Source organism: Antrostomus carolinensis, unplaced genomic scaffold (assembly GCF_000700745.2).
Source record: "Antrostomus carolinensis isolate BGI_N321 unplaced genomic scaffold, ASM70074v2 scaffold9884, whole genome shotgun sequence".
Classification (NCBI taxonomy): Eukaryota; Metazoa; Chordata; class Aves; order Caprimulgiformes; family Caprimulgidae; genus Antrostomus; species Antrostomus carolinensis.
Genome location: NW_010310074.1, coordinates 3,545 through 19,325, shown reverse-complemented (window position 1 = coordinate 19,325; position 15,781 = coordinate 3,545). Strand labels below are relative to the sequence as shown.

The following is a 15,781-nucleotide window of genomic DNA, read 5'->3' as shown; positions in this document are numbered from 1 at the left end:
TACTGTAATTTGAGGTTTCTTATTTGGGAAGAGTTTAAGTTTTTTATATCGATACTTTTTTATAGAAATGTATCTTTGCTGGGTAGAAGATTTTTCAGCTCTTATTAATAGATTTTTTGTTTAGATCACAAAACTTTCTTAGAGAATTATGATTATTAAGAAATATTTTTGTGGGTAGTTTTCATTTCCTGTTCACCTCCTGAATTGTGCTGTGGTTTGCTGCAATGGCTCTGAAGTGAAGGCATGGTAACTAACCACTGCAGGCAGAAACGAAGCATAATACTTCACATAAGGAAGGTGTTACTTAGTTACATGAAAATTGCACCATGCTTCCATCATAGCTGTTTCCTGCTTTATAACACAAGCTGCTGTGTTGTTCATTCTGAAAACATTGTGCCTGATTGATATATTATTAAGTTCATGCACTTACTCTTGCAACCAGTTATTACTCTCCTGCAGTGCACTTGCTCCAAGCTTCTACTTCATCGCCTCTTCTTGTTCAATATTTTGAGACTGTCCCCTCACTTGGACAGTTTGAATACTCTCTTGAAACAGGCCAGCAGAGTTTTTTTGTTCCTTTTAAGAACACTCTTATTAGAGATAGAATGCCTGAGATTAAAAAGAAGGACCTTTAATCACTCATACAAACATTAAAGACTGGTATTTATATGTGCAAAAACTGTCTAGTGCTGGTGAATGCCAGCTTGTACAGCTCCTTCTGAATACCAAGCCAAAGCAGCAAGTGTCCATGTCCTACACATATACATACTGTAGAGCTGTAATCTTTTATGGGAACCATCAGTATATGGCCTCCCAGGTTTTATTTCTCTTTATGAGACCTTTCTTCTATGGTTTTGATGTTTATCAGTTTAAAGAGAGAGTCACTTTGGTAGGATTCTGTTCTTCCACAGTAGAGAAGTATGGGCTCCATCACCAGCAGGAAGGCTATTCCTCCACGTCAATAGTGGCATTCACTTCTTTCAGGAGAAAGGAAAACATTAATGGAGGAGGTTGATAATATTCACTGACGTTTCGTTTGAAAATAATAAGCAGCTTATTTAAAGTGCAGATTATTTCCAGTCAGTTCTAGATGTCTTTCAGAACAGATGTGAATGCAAATAAATTCATTTTCCCCCTCCTTTTTCTTTCCTTTTTTATATTTTCCAGAAACCAGAAACAACAACAGTTTGGTTTCAAAGTGCCATCCAGATTTTTGGATCGATGGCAAGTGGAGATGCTGTGCTCAGACAGAGAAGATGGCAACTGGCTGTGTGGAGTATGACCCCACCAAAAATGGTACAGGATTTGTTAAGACCATCCTGACCTTGAAAATATTTATTCCTAGTGAAAGTAAAGGATCAAATCTGTTTCATACAGAACATCAAAGAATACTGTGCTACATTTCCACCAAGACACTTGGGACTTTCCCTATTCTCTTATCTTTTACTGTATATGGCATTCTGTGTTTTGAATTAACATTTTCCTCTGTGTGATGCTTGGTGCTGTCTTTGGAACAAGATGGAGAACTAAGAACTTGACCAGCTGTGCTCAGTCAATAAGTCATAAGATCTTTCTTAAGATCTGTTTTGTCCTATCTGTATTTCCTCTGTGGTTTCAATGGCCAAACATAATCTTTACTTTGTCTCCTGAAAAAGCAAGTAAGCAGTCAATCATTTTTCACCCAAGACACTTTTCCCTGGTATCTGGGTGATTCCTTAAGTAATCTCTACCCCAGTTTCAAACCCACGCTGTGTGGCTGAGAGTCACTGTGTAGGTGAAGGCTGTTGGCACATCTTACTCTAAAAGACCAAAGCTTGTTATTCACTTCTATCACCTTCATTAATTCATTACCTTGATCTTTTCTCCCCTGGTTTTGTTTGGATCTATTTCAAATTAGCTTTCTTGATCTCATTTCAGCCTCAAAGAAGCCTCTTCCTCCCACTCCTGAAGATAACTGGGTGAGTGCAGAGAGGCACGCTAAGCCCTGTGTATTTAGTGCCCTGTGTATTTAGTGCCCTGTGTATTTAGTGCCCTGTGTATTTAGCTAGCAGCGGTGAAAATATCCTCATCAAGGTTCACCACAGTGCAGTGACCTAGAATATCACCTGTACCAACATTCCCTGGGCTTTTCCCTTACCTTTCCATACTTTTTAATAAGCTATAAATCAGCAGCATCCCACTAGAGTTAGGTTCAGTCCTGCAAAGTCAGCTTGGTTTCACAAATAGCTTTCCAACAGTGAGTGAAGCTTCAGCTGTGGGGTGGTGGGTTTTTTTCAGTCTATAGAAAGGGAAACTGAGGAAGTAAGAGGGATATGAGAAAAGATGCTGTGAAAAGGAACAGAGATGTGACTTTCCAAATCCACTTGTGGATGGGACAAAATATCATTGGGTTATTTAATGAGAAGGGAGAAGCATGGTGGTTGTTAGCGCTGGGTGCCTTACTGGAGGGCAGCAGGGCATTGGGACAGTGTCTCTAGGGAAGCCATGGAGATTCTATCACTGAAGGCTTTTAAAAGGAGTTCAGGAAACATCTAATAAAGAATAGAACAGATAGAGGTGATCCTGCCCTTAGAAGGAGTAGATAACTCTTTTCTGTGCAACTGAAATTTTTATATGAAAATCATTGTTTGAAAGTGCTAAAAATTCTCATATTGTGAACATACCACACTAGATGCCCTGGAGTGCTCTCCTAGCTTTGAGGCTTTTGAACCCAGAAGACACCAGTGTTGCCAGGGAAATATCATTTTAGAGAGCATATCATTGGTTTTTATAAATATGAATATGATGAGCCTTTTTCCTAATTTGTGCAGAAATTGTTGCTAGACCCAAAGGAAGCCTTAGTCATGGCCATATATGACTATGAAGCCCAGAATCCGCAGGAGCTGACGTTACAATATAATGAGGAATATTATGTGATTGACAGCTCTGAGGAACATTGGTGGCTGATTCAAGATAAGAATGGGTAAGTCCCTTTTCAACAGCCAATTTATAAATCCTTTCTAAATCCATTTTGTTCTTCCATTAACATATATGCTGGCCTTTGATGAAGCATCTTCTGACACATTGGAAAACAGTGATGGAAGGTTATTTACAGTAACTTTCTTCCCTTTGATGTTGCTTGTATCCAGGCAGCTGAAGAAAAAGGATCTGAAAGTTAATTTCTAAAAAAATCACAGTCCTTAGCTCAGACTGATATTTGCTGTCATACATGTAGAGGGAAAATTGTGAAACTCTCCAAGTTTCAAGGTGCAATCAGTCGTTTCCTTCTCCCAGTCACCCTACTAAGTACATAACAACCAGCATTTCTATCATGCAAAGAGCAAGCAAATCTTTCAGGGCTGACTCCCACAGATGCAGAGAAAATCCTGTCTGTCTAGTGTGCTTATGCTGTGTCGCATTTTAACAGGCATGAAGGCTACGTGCCAAGTAGCTACCTGGTGGAAAAATCACCCGAGAATCTGCAAATATATGAGTAAGTTGTGCCTATGTTTTTCTTGTACCTCTAAGTGCCCTGGATTTGGTACAGAAGCTACAAGCCTCCAATGTCCCTACCCCATAATATGTCATGTCTAGTGCTGGGGACACTTTATTCAGAGGCTTTTCAGTAGAAGCTTTAACAGCCTAGAAACACTGACTTGGAATTTTTTTAATGTTTTCAGATGGTACAATAAGAACATCAGCAGAAGCAAAGCAGAAACCCTCCTCAAGGATGAGGTAAACCAGTGTTACGTGCGGGGCAGATTGGTAATAATAATTAATTAATGACAAATGAGAAGCCTTCGAGGGCTCCTTTGTGTAAGAGAGAACTGAACCCTGGGTTCCTGCTGTGTTACTGTCCTTGGCTGTTGTTAACGTGAGATGCAAGATAAAGGACCACCAGCAACTCCCCCTTATTTCCACAGCAGCTGAGTGTGGGCAGAGAGCTCTACCATCCTTCTTCGCTCAAAAACGCCCAATAACTGGGGTTGATGAAAAACACTGTTTCAGAACATCACGTTGACTGAAAACTGTGATTTTAGTTCATCTTCTCTGTCTCTGCAGGAGGCCTGCGGATGCCAGTAGTTGTCTGAAAATCCAACCAATCTCATACTGAAATATTTTGGGTGAGAGCCAAAAGTATGAGCTTGTTTGGTTTTGTTTTTTTTAGTTTTGTGTATGCAAGTGTGTGCATGTGAGCACACATCTTTAATTTTTCAGTTAAGCTAGAGTTTTCCAGTGAAAACTGTAGTGAAAATAAAAAGAATAAACTTCTTATTCACATTTTCCACACAAACAAAACTTTAGTTTTTCAATCAGATCTTCCACTAAAGAAGACTTGAATAAAGTGTTGATTCTTGGAATGATAATAGTATTTTATGAAAATAAAAGCATTTTTGTGCAGTGTTAAAAATTATTTTAGTTCCTATAAACTCCTACAGTGCATGTCTACATATGGTTTAGTGATCTTATTTTCCTTTTGGTCCTTCCAGAGCAACTTTTATGTGGCAACTACCCCCATGTGGCTGTAGAGCCTTCTGGTTCAAAACCTCACAGCCACCACAGCTCCTCCCAAAAATGTGGCCAAGCTCACGAGTAATCTTTGGGCAGGTTTGCTGTCAAGTGAGACAGAAGGGCAAAAACAATGCTTAAAATAATTCAGGCAGGATGCTGTGTTCAATACTTCCCCACCAGTGCAAGCAGCCTCACACTGCCAGGGAGATAAGTCCTAAAGCCCTCACTGTGCGTGAGGTAGATGCTTCTGCAGCAACATCTGGAGACCTTTTCTAGAGCTTCCCTGTGCTAGATACTGTATAGGGCAGATGTGGTAGATGTTGTGCAGACACACATTGAAGAGACAACCCTGGAAGGTTCATAGCTCAGTGGCCAGTCCCACCTGGGCAGAGCTGCACCCTAGAAGTCAGCAGTTCATATGCAGGGGTCGCAGTAGCAGTCTCAGCTCCTAGATTCAGTCTAGAGCTGAACCAATCTGCTGGGGAGGTGGGAAGGAGACCAAGGCAGGGTGCACTTGGTGGATTAGGTTTGCACCAAGTGTTGTGGGTAGACAGAGGATGAAATAAAATAGGGGAAATCTACCATGTAAAGCAAAGGAGGGAACAAAATAACCAGGTACTTGGGATGCCAGATGAAAAGCATCTTTATCTGCAAAGAGAAGAAAAACAATTTTTTTATTATCAGTATATAGGTCAGCACAGGACATTACATCCAAACTGTTATGTTAAATCTTTTCCTCTGCCACCCGATTCATTGGTGCTTTGCCCTCCAGGATCATGGCCTATGATACATTTTAGCACTCAAATGAGTAGAAAACAATTACAGTGAAAAATTAAAGAGGAAAATTAGTCTGTGAGTGCCAGAGTGGAGGAAGCGTTCTTTCCTACACATTTATGTTGAGATACTGGATGACTGGGGTACCTACAAAAGGGAAGGATCATGTCCAAGCTTTCCCCATTTGTGGTACATTGCTAAATTATCTTTCATAGCCTCCCATATAGATTCTCTAGTGTAGAATAAATTGTACTCTCGTTCTGTAGCTGCTCTCTCAATGGAGGGCACTCAAAGGAGTTCACCTTTCCACTTGGCTGCATATTTCATTAAACTTGTGTGAAGTGGATATCACCAGTGTTCCGTCAGATAGGTCTGAAAGCAATCAATGAGTTCAAAATGTCTAGAGGAGAGGCTTGGAGGGACAAAGAGGCACATGCTCGTGTACCCACACCCACACATACTCAGCACGAGCACATAAGTCTCATTTCCTCAGGAAACTGAGCTAAAAATACATTGCACCCACGAGAGACCAGCTGGGTGTACCTGCAGGCCCTGGGCAGCCATCAGAGCTGTGCGTGGAACAGACCAAGCTCTGCCAGTTGGCTGATGCCTCTTTTTTTTTCCTACATGTTTAGCACATCCTCATAACTGATCAGCAGGCAGGGCTGAAATAAGCAGAGCTTTGCCCCCAGCCCACTTCTTTGCCATTACATCTCTAACCAGTCTTCTCTCCTTTGCTTCTGTTACAGGGTAGGGAAGGTGCCTTCATGGTGAGAGATTCGAGGCAGCCTGGCATGTACACAGTCTCTGTTTTCACCAAAGCATTAAGGTACAGCTGAGCTCAGCAGCTTTTCACATCAATTACATCAATGAAATGGCTTCTATGAGAGTGTAATCTCTGTAGTTGTTTTGGCATTATAGAGAGAGAGCAGAAGGCTCATGAAAATGATAGAGGAAAACACTTCCAAAAAAGGCAGAAGAGTTAGCTGCCATTCGCAAAGTCTATTAAAGGCTCCACTTCTCACTGCATCTAAAAATATGCCTATAAATAGTTCCTTAGACATCACTGGGGTTGTAATTTTGATGAAAGTGTCCCCCCAGCTGAAGTGTCAGTAGGATCAATATGGACCGTATGCTGGACTCATCAGAGGTGGGTAATACAAGACTAGTGAAAGGGTTTCAGTGATGGGGCAGAAAGTTTTGTTTCAGAAAGAAGAAGCAGAGAAACTTAGTACTCAACCTGCTCTTATGAGGAAACCTCAGCCTTTCTAGAGATGAGACCATCTATGAGTGAGAGGGAGAACATACATGTACACAGCTTTCGTTAGCAACTGCAGCTCGGTCCTTGCTCCTCTCCCATTTGTTCTGCATAAGGAAGGTTCTCCCCTTTGCTTGCTTTCTCCACTTCCATTCCTGGCTTTTTGCTGCAACCTAGCTTTCCTCAAAGAAAAACCTCCTCTTTTTCAGCACGGATAACAATCCTGTTATAAAGCATTATCACATCAATGAGACAACTGACTTTCCCAAGCGATATTACTTGGCAGAAAAGCATGTGTTTAACTGCATCCCTGAACTCATCAACTATCACCAGCACAATGCAGGAGGTGAGTGAAGGCTGGTGCTGAGATGTAACTACTATTTTACCATGCAGCTGGGTGACTGTTTTGAATGAAGGAAGGCTCTCAAGTTCTCTGTCCTTACAATGAAATGTTAAATGGCATCACCTTCTCTTCCACTTATCCTGGGACTTGGATGGCAGGAAAATTACCATCTCAGGCCAGCTTCCAGCATTACATCTTCATTCTGGTTGTCCCTCTGAGGCTGACTATGACCGACACAGACATTGCAATGACATACTACAGAGAGACATTTCATTCTTGGGAGCTCATGGGGGTGTGTCACCACTGACAGATGAAGCTACCTGTTTGAGTTATGCTGCAAGGGCTTCTTGCCCAGGAGGTGATATATCCCTGGGCCTTGATTTGACACAAAATGAGGGACATGGCCAGACTCCATAGCTAGATATGGGAGTCACCAAAGGCTCCCACCCCTACAGTCCAGGAGTACCAAGGGAAACCCTGGGCTTCCAGAATACCCTACAAATAAAAGCTAAAATCTGGAATTTCATCAGACTTAGTAGAGACTCACAACTCACATTTGCTGACAGAGTGAAAATGAGAAATAAGATGAAACTGCTCAGAATTTGTTTCCTTCTAGCAGACAGGAAAGCACAGTCTCAATAGAGTTTCAGCTGCCCTCAAGTGGAGCTGAGAACTCAGTACAATAAATCTGTTTCCAGTATCCAGACTGCGTTCTGGGGTAGTGACAGCCACACTTCCCATGACTGTGACAATAACTGGAACCCACCTTTTCCTCTCTTATTCAGGTCTTGTCACTCGTTTGCGGTACGCAGTCTCTTCTTGGAGAAAGAAGGCCCCAATCACTGCAGGGCTGAGCTACGGTATGGTACTCTCATGACTATGTGAGAATCACAGCCCTCGCTGGTTAGCTGGGTGATCCTGAATATCCTCATGAATATTGAGGAATATTCATATGACTATCGCCACAATAAATAGCTTTCTTCAGATATACTTTATACTGCACTGTTAACTAGATTACCACCTTTGTCATCACCATTGATAACTGAATGAACTGACCATACAGTGCTTTGAAGGAGGTCATGAGAACCCCAGGGTCTCAATGAAGTCATCATTAAATACTGAAATGAACGTTGAACAAAGGTGATGGGAGTAGGTACATAGTGCACCTTGATGAAAGCTGAGTCCCTCCTGAAAGATGCCTCCATTTGCGTATGGTTGTCTACAGAATTTTGCTGGTATCATCTTTATTGTAACTCTTGGAGATATCAAAGAAACTCAAAACTATATTGTGCTTGGTAGTGTACATATGCATGGTAAAAACGATCCTCCCTGAAGAACTGGATAGACAAGACAAATGAGGAAAGAAAGCAGATGTTGTTGTTCCTACTCTTGAACATGACCTGCAGCATGGACTAGTTAAATGAGCTACCAAAGGTCAGGCAGACAATTTGAGGGAGAGCCAGAAAGTCTCACTCTGAGTCCTGTCTCAATGTTTAACCCACAAAAGCTTTTTGTTAAACATTTTACTGCTACATCCTTACTTTCTCCCTTACAATCAACAGGAAAATTGGTCATTAACCCCTCTGAGCTCACCCGTGTACAAGAAATTGGCAGTGGTCAGTTTGGGGTGGTCTACCTTGGCTACTTGCTGGAGAAGACAAAAGTAGCCATAAAGACCATTCGTGAAGGAGCAATGTCTGAAGAGGATTTCATCGAGGAAGCTAAAGTCTTGATGTAAGTAGCAGATTCACCAAGAAAATCAGACTCCATAGACTTCACAAGACTGAACCAAAGTGTTGTGATGATGTTTAGGAATATGAATGAGGAATTTAAACTTGGATTATCTACTGTGTATCTAAATAGTATACAGAGAGATGGGTGAGCTCCAGTGGTTACAAAGGAAGGCAATTCAAAGTGCAGGTGAATTACTGTGCTCATAAGTCTATCAATATCCAGAATGGTTTTCCAGATCTCTGCTGTTCTGGAAGGCAAGGTTAATTAATGGTGTGTTGTGGAGATCAAAGTGGTTTTTGTCAGAAATAATTAGATTAAGAAAACCCATAAAATTTGAGGGAAATTTTATTAAAAAACCCTACCTGCACAATTTTTTTGCTTTGCACAACTGAAAATACTTCTCCATGGTTTTATTGACTTTGTCTGTATTTTTTTACATTTCCTTTTTTTCAAAGTAGACAGAAATTGATTTTTTTTTTTAACTATTTGATTGGATTATTTTCCATGCAGAAAAGTCTTCTGGTGGTCATTACCATTAAAATGGGATGATACTTAGTGCTACTTGACATTAGACTTCGTCTATACATTCTCTCTGCTTTCATAGTTGGCCTTTGCAGAGAGAGGGGTGCAGCAGGGTGACATAGGCGGCTGTGTATAACACACTTGCTGTAAGGATAGAAGGCACTGAGCCTATTTCAGCCTCCTTTTCCACCTTCCCTCCCTCTCCCACAGGAAGCTGTCTCACCCTAAGCTAGTCCAGCTTTATGGCGTGTGCTTTGAGAACACTCCCATTTGCCTGGTGTTTGAGTTCATGGAGAATGGCTGCTTGTCTGACTATCTCAGGAGCCAACGGGGAAGTTTTTCAAAGGAAACCCTGCTGGGGATGTGCCAAGATGTGTGTGAAGGAATGACTTATCTGGAACAAAACTCTGTCATCCACAGAGATCTGGTATGTTGGTCCCACATAGACCTTTTCTCTGCTCCAGCCAGGCTTTTCCCTGGGCTTTCTCCCTTCCTTAATTTCATCTTTCACACTCCTCCTGCCTGTTGACAGGGGATCCAGCATCTCCTCTTACTGCAGAAGCAGCAACAATACGTTAGGGGAAAAAAACATTCCCTGGAGCATTGATTAACCTATTTCCCTTAATTGTGTTTGAGAGAGAAGAAACAAGGACATAGAGTTTTCATCTTTTTCTGAGTGGACCCTTTTTCTCCCCAAGAGCCCCAGCTCCCACAGCTCCTAGGTACTGACCACTCTTAATGTCTAAAATCAGGAAAGATGTCAAAAAGTTCTTTTCTAACATATGTATAAACATAAAGCATTGCTGATAAAATACTTTTAATTATGTGGTGTTCAAGCTGCATCAGTCACTACTTCTGTTTTGTTAGGGGAGCAAAGACAGTGAGTAGCTGTGGATATTTTACAGTCTTTCTCTGCCCTTTCTGGGCAACAAAGGCCTGCAAGTCAGACTGATGGTTGAATGGCTTTTGAGGCAACAGGAACATGCTGGCCATAAAATGTACAGAAAGCATGAGAACCTCAAGTTTTCACCCTCTTTGTATGGTACAATGTCACTTTACTTCTCCTTTTTTTTAAGCACTATCTGCTCTGCCAGGATAAAAGCAACTGAGTGGCTGTGATAGTCTTTCAGCTCTGACCTTCTGCCCTTGTACCTTCTTTTCTTGCAGGCCGCTAGGAACTGCCTGGTGGGGGAATCCCACGTGGTCAAAGTGTCCGACTTCGGGATGTCGAGGTAATGCCATCAAGGCTGCACACACTCCCTGTGGGGCTGTCACGGGATGGGGGGGTTACTCAGCACACTCTCTTCCTTTTCCAGGATTGTCCTTGATGATCAGTATACCAGCTCCACGGGTACCAAGTTTCCAGTCAAGTGGTCTGCTCCAGAGGTTTTCTCCTACAGCAACTATAGCACCAAATCTGACGTTTGGTCATTTGGTAAGAACTTCTTGTCAGAATGGAAAAAATTAAACAAAGGCCAGCTCAGAAAACCTAGGGGCTCAGTCCTCAAGTAAAATCTCCTAAACACTAACTACATCCTCTGGGCTCCAAGGCTGTTTCGCCTGAATAATGGCTCAGGAAAGCAAGCCTAAATCATTTAAGTGAAAGAAAGGAAATAAAAGTAAACTACCTAGATACTTTGGAACACTGCAAATCCTGACAACATAATGCTACGTAATTCCAAATAATGAACTCTGTTTCATGGTGATATAGCAGGAGTGTGCAAGAAAAGGTTGGAGAGTCACTGACAAGATTATATAAGGAAAGGAAAGATATTTAGGCACTCCATCTTTCTGCACGACAGTCCTGGGCACTGATGCTTCACTCAAACTCTCTGCCTTTCCATGTTTACTCTGCTGACTCCATCTGCTTTATGCCAATCTGAAAATATTATTTCACTGCTCACATTTTTTCACCTCGTTTCCTGCTCCCCAATGCATTGTTTTATTATTTGCTTCTGGTTTTTGGTCTCCTTTCTGGACCCTCATAGATAAGAAAGCCATTGTATATGTTTTTCCTCAAAGCCATTGGCACTGGAGATAACAGAGGCTATCTCCTGGCCTGATGATCTGGCACACTAACATATTTGGCCCATCTCCAGCTAACATGCAAATCGCGGTACTGCAGAATGAATCGGCGCAGTGTGCTGTGCACAGCACACAGTCAATGGGGTGCCACTCAGCTCCGAGCCTAGAAGTAAATAATGCAGGATTATAACCTTTGTTAGTCTGTACTTGTGAATTCTGTGCTTCCCTCTCCCTGTACTGGCTTCCGCTGTGGTTGAAGTTGTGCATTCCTGTGATGGGTTCCAAGCAGCACAGTGGGAGCTGGGTGTTCAGACCCACACAACAGCCTTTGAGAAACCTACCCAGAGATGCTTCAGAGAGCACCATTCCTCTTTGTATGTCTCCTGGCATGTGGAGGAGGCTGTCAGCACTGACGACATAATACCAAGGGACAACATTTGCCAATGGAGCTGTCTCTGACACCTCACAGCAAAATGGCAGTGGCAAGGGGAGAGATGCTACTTTGGCAGGAATGTTCTTCTGCTTCACAGATCAGAAACCGGCCTGTACACTGAGAGCCAGATGCTTCCAAAAAGGGTGGTCAGTTTGATTTACAGTCAAGCCAAGTGAAGTTGGCTCACTCCAGTTTCAGGATGGAATGAAATACTGGTGAGCTTTGTTTGCATTGGTCAGTCCTTTGTGAAATGTGCAGACAGCAGTGTAGTACATCTGTCAGACTTGTTATCTCCCCATCCAGTGAGGTTTGCATAAGAGGATTCCTCTGTAATATCATGCTCTCATGACTGTGAGAAGCTTTCTGCTCCACTACTCTGCAGCCCATTCATCTCTTCTGCCAGGCCTGAAATCCTGCTGTGCCCAGGAGAACAAAATGGGTGTAGGAAATTCCCAGTGCAGGAATCTGTACACTGGGGGAGTACAACTGCCTTGCTTCTTCTTCAGTAGAGTCAATATCATTGGTGAGGAGCAGAAATCTTCCTACTTGGAGAATTCAAAGCTGGAAAGCAGGCATTATTTAGCAAAGTTGACTGTGGAGTTGTACAACTTCATTTCAGATCAGTTTGTCTATCTGTCTGTCTCTCTTTTCCAATACATGTGAACACATTGTACCGTTAGTCATATTAGGCTACCAAAAAAATTAAACCTAATAATAACTCCTTGTATTCACTCCGTTTGCAAAGCGCTCTGATCTGGTGGCCCACCGCAATGTATTCCATGGTCTTTTTGTCTTTGCCTGTCTATTCCACCACACTAGAGAAGCACAAGTTTCTGTACTGCTCTGAACAGTAACCACAGGAAAACATTTGACTGTTTAGGAAAAGAGGAAAAATGTGCTGTAATCCTTTGAAATTCTGCTGTCATTGCATGTGAATTCACACCAGTGAATCTCATCACTTGGGGTGTTCTGCAGGCAAAGAGTTCCCAGTGCTGAGGCTAAGCTGAATAACAGGAGTAGTTCATATTGTTTTCTTGCTCCTGAGTCTCACCAAAATACAATCAGATTCTGGTGTAGGACACACTGCAAGCAGGAACATCACTGGCATGTCTCTTACATGTGATTAACTGGAAGCAAAAATAAACAAACTGAATCAGTGACAAAAAGCTGGTTCTCTTTCCCAGGTTACACATCTTGATGGAGTACATGCACAAAGGTTCCCTCTTCTTCACAGTTTGGGAGAAGACATAGGACACTGCTCTGCTTTCTGACACAACACACCTAAACTTCACCTGACTCATGGGAAAATATATCCCTGTTGTGCTAGACTGTCATAAAGCAGGATACAGAGAAGTCAAACTTGCAGTGACCAAACTGGCACTTCCACACAGTCCAGTGCCCAGCAGAGATCCTAGTTGACATCCTCAAACTGTACAGCTGTGTTAGGGACTGATATTTCAGATGTGGACTGATAATCCAACTGAAAATGTTTTTCCAAGTAACAGATACCAATGTTGAGCTACAGAGAAGAGCAGGTAGAAGGTGGTCATGGGCCTGATGAAGATTTTATATGCTTCTTTGTCATTTTTCTCATTTGTTTGCTTTAGGAGTGCTGATGTGGGAGGTCTTCAGTGAAGGTAAAATCCCCTATGAGAATCGCACCAACGGAGAAGTGGTGGAAGAAATCAATGCAGGATTTCGGCTCTGCAAACCCAAGCTGGCCTCCAAGGCAATTTATGAGGTCATGAGCCACTGCTGGAGGATGGTTAGTATTGTAATGGGAGAGCCCTAGTTCCCAAAGACAAGAGCTCTTTTCCCCTTGGCTTTTAGGATAACGAGGTATATACTTCACAGGCTAATACAAGGTAAAATCCTGGAGGTGAAGCACTCTGTAGCTTTCATCTGTGCCAGCAAGCAAATGCCAGGCTCACTGCCTTTTCTTTAAGCTGTTGTTTCTACAGAGTGCATTGACTTCACTGAGAAGTCTATGTACTGCACCTAACTCAAGTTAATTCAACACTTTGCTTCCAAAGAAAGCTGCAGATCTGTGGGGTTGAGTTTTAATAGTGATGGTAAAAATGACAGCCAACTCATTACAAGGTACTTAGCGTCCACTAGGCAAAAGTCACTGCTAGTAGAAAAGAAACATTGCACAGAAGAAAGCTCATTCTTCCATTGGTATTTTTCTATAACAATAGATTGTAATTTTTTTAATCCACTATTTTCACAAGGTTTTCCTTCCTAACCTTGACATTCTTCTCAAGCTGACATTAATGTTCTCCCTCTCTCTTCTCTCCCCTACTCAGAGGAAGGATGACCGGCCATCTTTTTCTGTTCTGCTGTATCATCTGAGTGAAATCTCCGAGTTTGATCTGTAATCATGCCACTGGCCACTAAGTGAAGCTGAGAGATTCTTGAGAGGACAGATGGCTGGATTTTCCCCACACAAAGCATTAACATGAATCCTCTCACCATAGACACTTGCCATATGCCTGGGGACAAGGAGAGGGCAGAGCCTGGTACTTCCAGACAGACAAGATATCTCCAGGTCTTCCAGAGCCCAGACAGACACAGGCTTTGGTTTGGCCAAGAATGTGGTTTGCAGCTTACAAGCAGAACCAGCAATTGAGCACAGCTCTGAACCACACAATCCAGCAAGTGTATTTCTCCCAGAGACACAGTCTCAAAACTGAGAGATCAGACTTTGCTATTCCAGTTCTGTGAACTCCCAAATTAAGGTCTTCCTTGAGGAAAAAAACCTCTGTCTTTGACTGAGGAGGAACATTTAGACATTTCCATGGCTCTCTAATTCAGAGTGGGCTGGCCCTGAAAGCTCTGAACAGGAACAAGCCTGGGACACAGGGGAACAGGCTGGATTTAGTGACTGCATTTCTGATGATGATCAAGGTGGTTTTGCATGATTTTCCCTAAAACTGTGGCATACCAGGAATAAGATTCCAGTACCTGGTAAGCTGATGAGGTGTCTGCATGTGCGTGTGAGTTTGTAAGGAAGGAAGAGAAAAAGCAACATGTTGCAGAGTCTTGAAATTCTCTTAAATTTTATTGTGAGTGGGGAAATGGGACTCGAATGCAAGTGGAGACACATTCTTGGAAGTGGGGAGTCAAAGCTGAAAGTTTGTATTAGTTTTTTCTTCAGTCTTTCTACAACAGAGGAAAAATAGGTGATCTCCATCCAATATCTTTGAACTAAGTACAGAGGACTGAGCAGTGCAGGATGCTGTGTGTCTCCAGTACAAGACAATGCAGGATTCCAGGACCTGGTTATCTGTGAAAGGTACAGGAACCTACTCCTGAACTCATGTGTCTGGAAGGAAGGAGCCGGAGGGCTCAGAAGGGTAGCCATGCAGAGTAGGAAGGAGCAAACACGCAGAGTATGCACTCAGTACACAAGTCATAATGAGAAGAATTTTCTCCTGCTTCAAAGGGAAACTGAAACATCATGAGTAAAGACTTTTCCATCTCGTCTATGAACAAACCAGTGAATCTTCTAGAAACTGATCACAGAAGTCCTGTGTGAATGGACTGCCTGGGTACTCACTCCACAAGGAGTTCCACGTTGTGTGGTGACAGCAGAAGGTGTAAACAATATCCATCTCCTGGTACTTCAGTAAAAATCTACTTTTCCATTGCAAGACAGAGACGCTGTTTTGACATAACTGACCTCAAAACCAAAAGTGTGGGTGTTATTGTCCTGCAGAATTTGTAAATAAGATCAGGACTTTCTGTTTAGCATTAAGAATAACTAGAGAAGTCAAGAGGACTCACAGATTATAAGTGCATATATACAGTATTTTTTTTATGCTTCTCTCTTTGGGCGGGCAAGAACACAGGTAAACCTTATGTGACAGTTTATAAAATCTCTGAGGTGCAAACTTCCATCAGCAATCTCTCCCGTCATTACAGAGTCTCAAATATGTTTGCCAACAAAAATGGAACAAGGAAATAATGTAACCCCATGATCTCACATATCCTGTGGCAAACAATTTCTTCATAGGAGGTGGTTTAATATTTGGTATTTTTCAAACCCATGGTCTAGGCTAGCTTTTAGGAATCAGAGTACCTTTTCGGGTATATGGATATGGGCAAAGCATTAGTTCCTGCCTTATACATCTCCCCCCTTTGCTTTGATTCCACATTATTTTATTTGGTTTACTACCAATATCATGCAGAATGAGTTTCC

The 15,781-nt window shown here is 42.2% G+C and overlaps 1 protein-coding gene across 2 annotated transcripts in view; it reads left to right on the top strand.

Moving 5' to 3' along the window:
* ITK (IL2 inducible T cell kinase) overlaps positions 1-13,958 on the top strand; it is a 32,201-nt gene extending 18,243 nt beyond the window's left edge. The window contains exons 4-17 of one of the 2 annotated variants that reach the window (XM_010166290.1): positions 1,168-1,296; positions 1,918-1,958; positions 2,811-2,962; positions 3,407-3,472; positions 3,660-3,714; positions 6,015-6,094; positions 6,733-6,869; positions 7,652-7,726; positions 8,429-8,600; positions 9,333-9,549; positions 10,290-10,354; positions 10,439-10,557; positions 13,188-13,345; positions 13,887-13,958. In XM_010166290.1, the coding sequence (XP_010164592.1) occupies positions 1,168-1,296; positions 1,918-1,958; positions 2,811-2,962; positions 3,407-3,472; positions 3,660-3,714; positions 6,015-6,094; positions 6,733-6,869; positions 7,652-7,726; positions 8,429-8,600; positions 9,333-9,549; positions 10,290-10,354; positions 10,439-10,557; positions 13,188-13,345; positions 13,887-13,958 (1,538 nt within the window). Of the gene's footprint in view, positions 1-1,167; positions 1,297-1,917; positions 1,989-2,810; positions 2,963-3,406; positions 3,473-3,659; positions 3,715-6,014; positions 6,095-6,732; positions 6,870-7,651; positions 7,727-8,428; positions 8,601-9,332; positions 9,550-10,289; positions 10,355-10,438; positions 10,558-13,187; positions 13,346-13,886 lie in introns of both variants that reach the window. The other variant, XM_029084574.1, reaches the window with a different exon arrangement.
* The last annotated feature ends 1,823 nt before the right edge of the window (positions 13,959-15,781 follow it).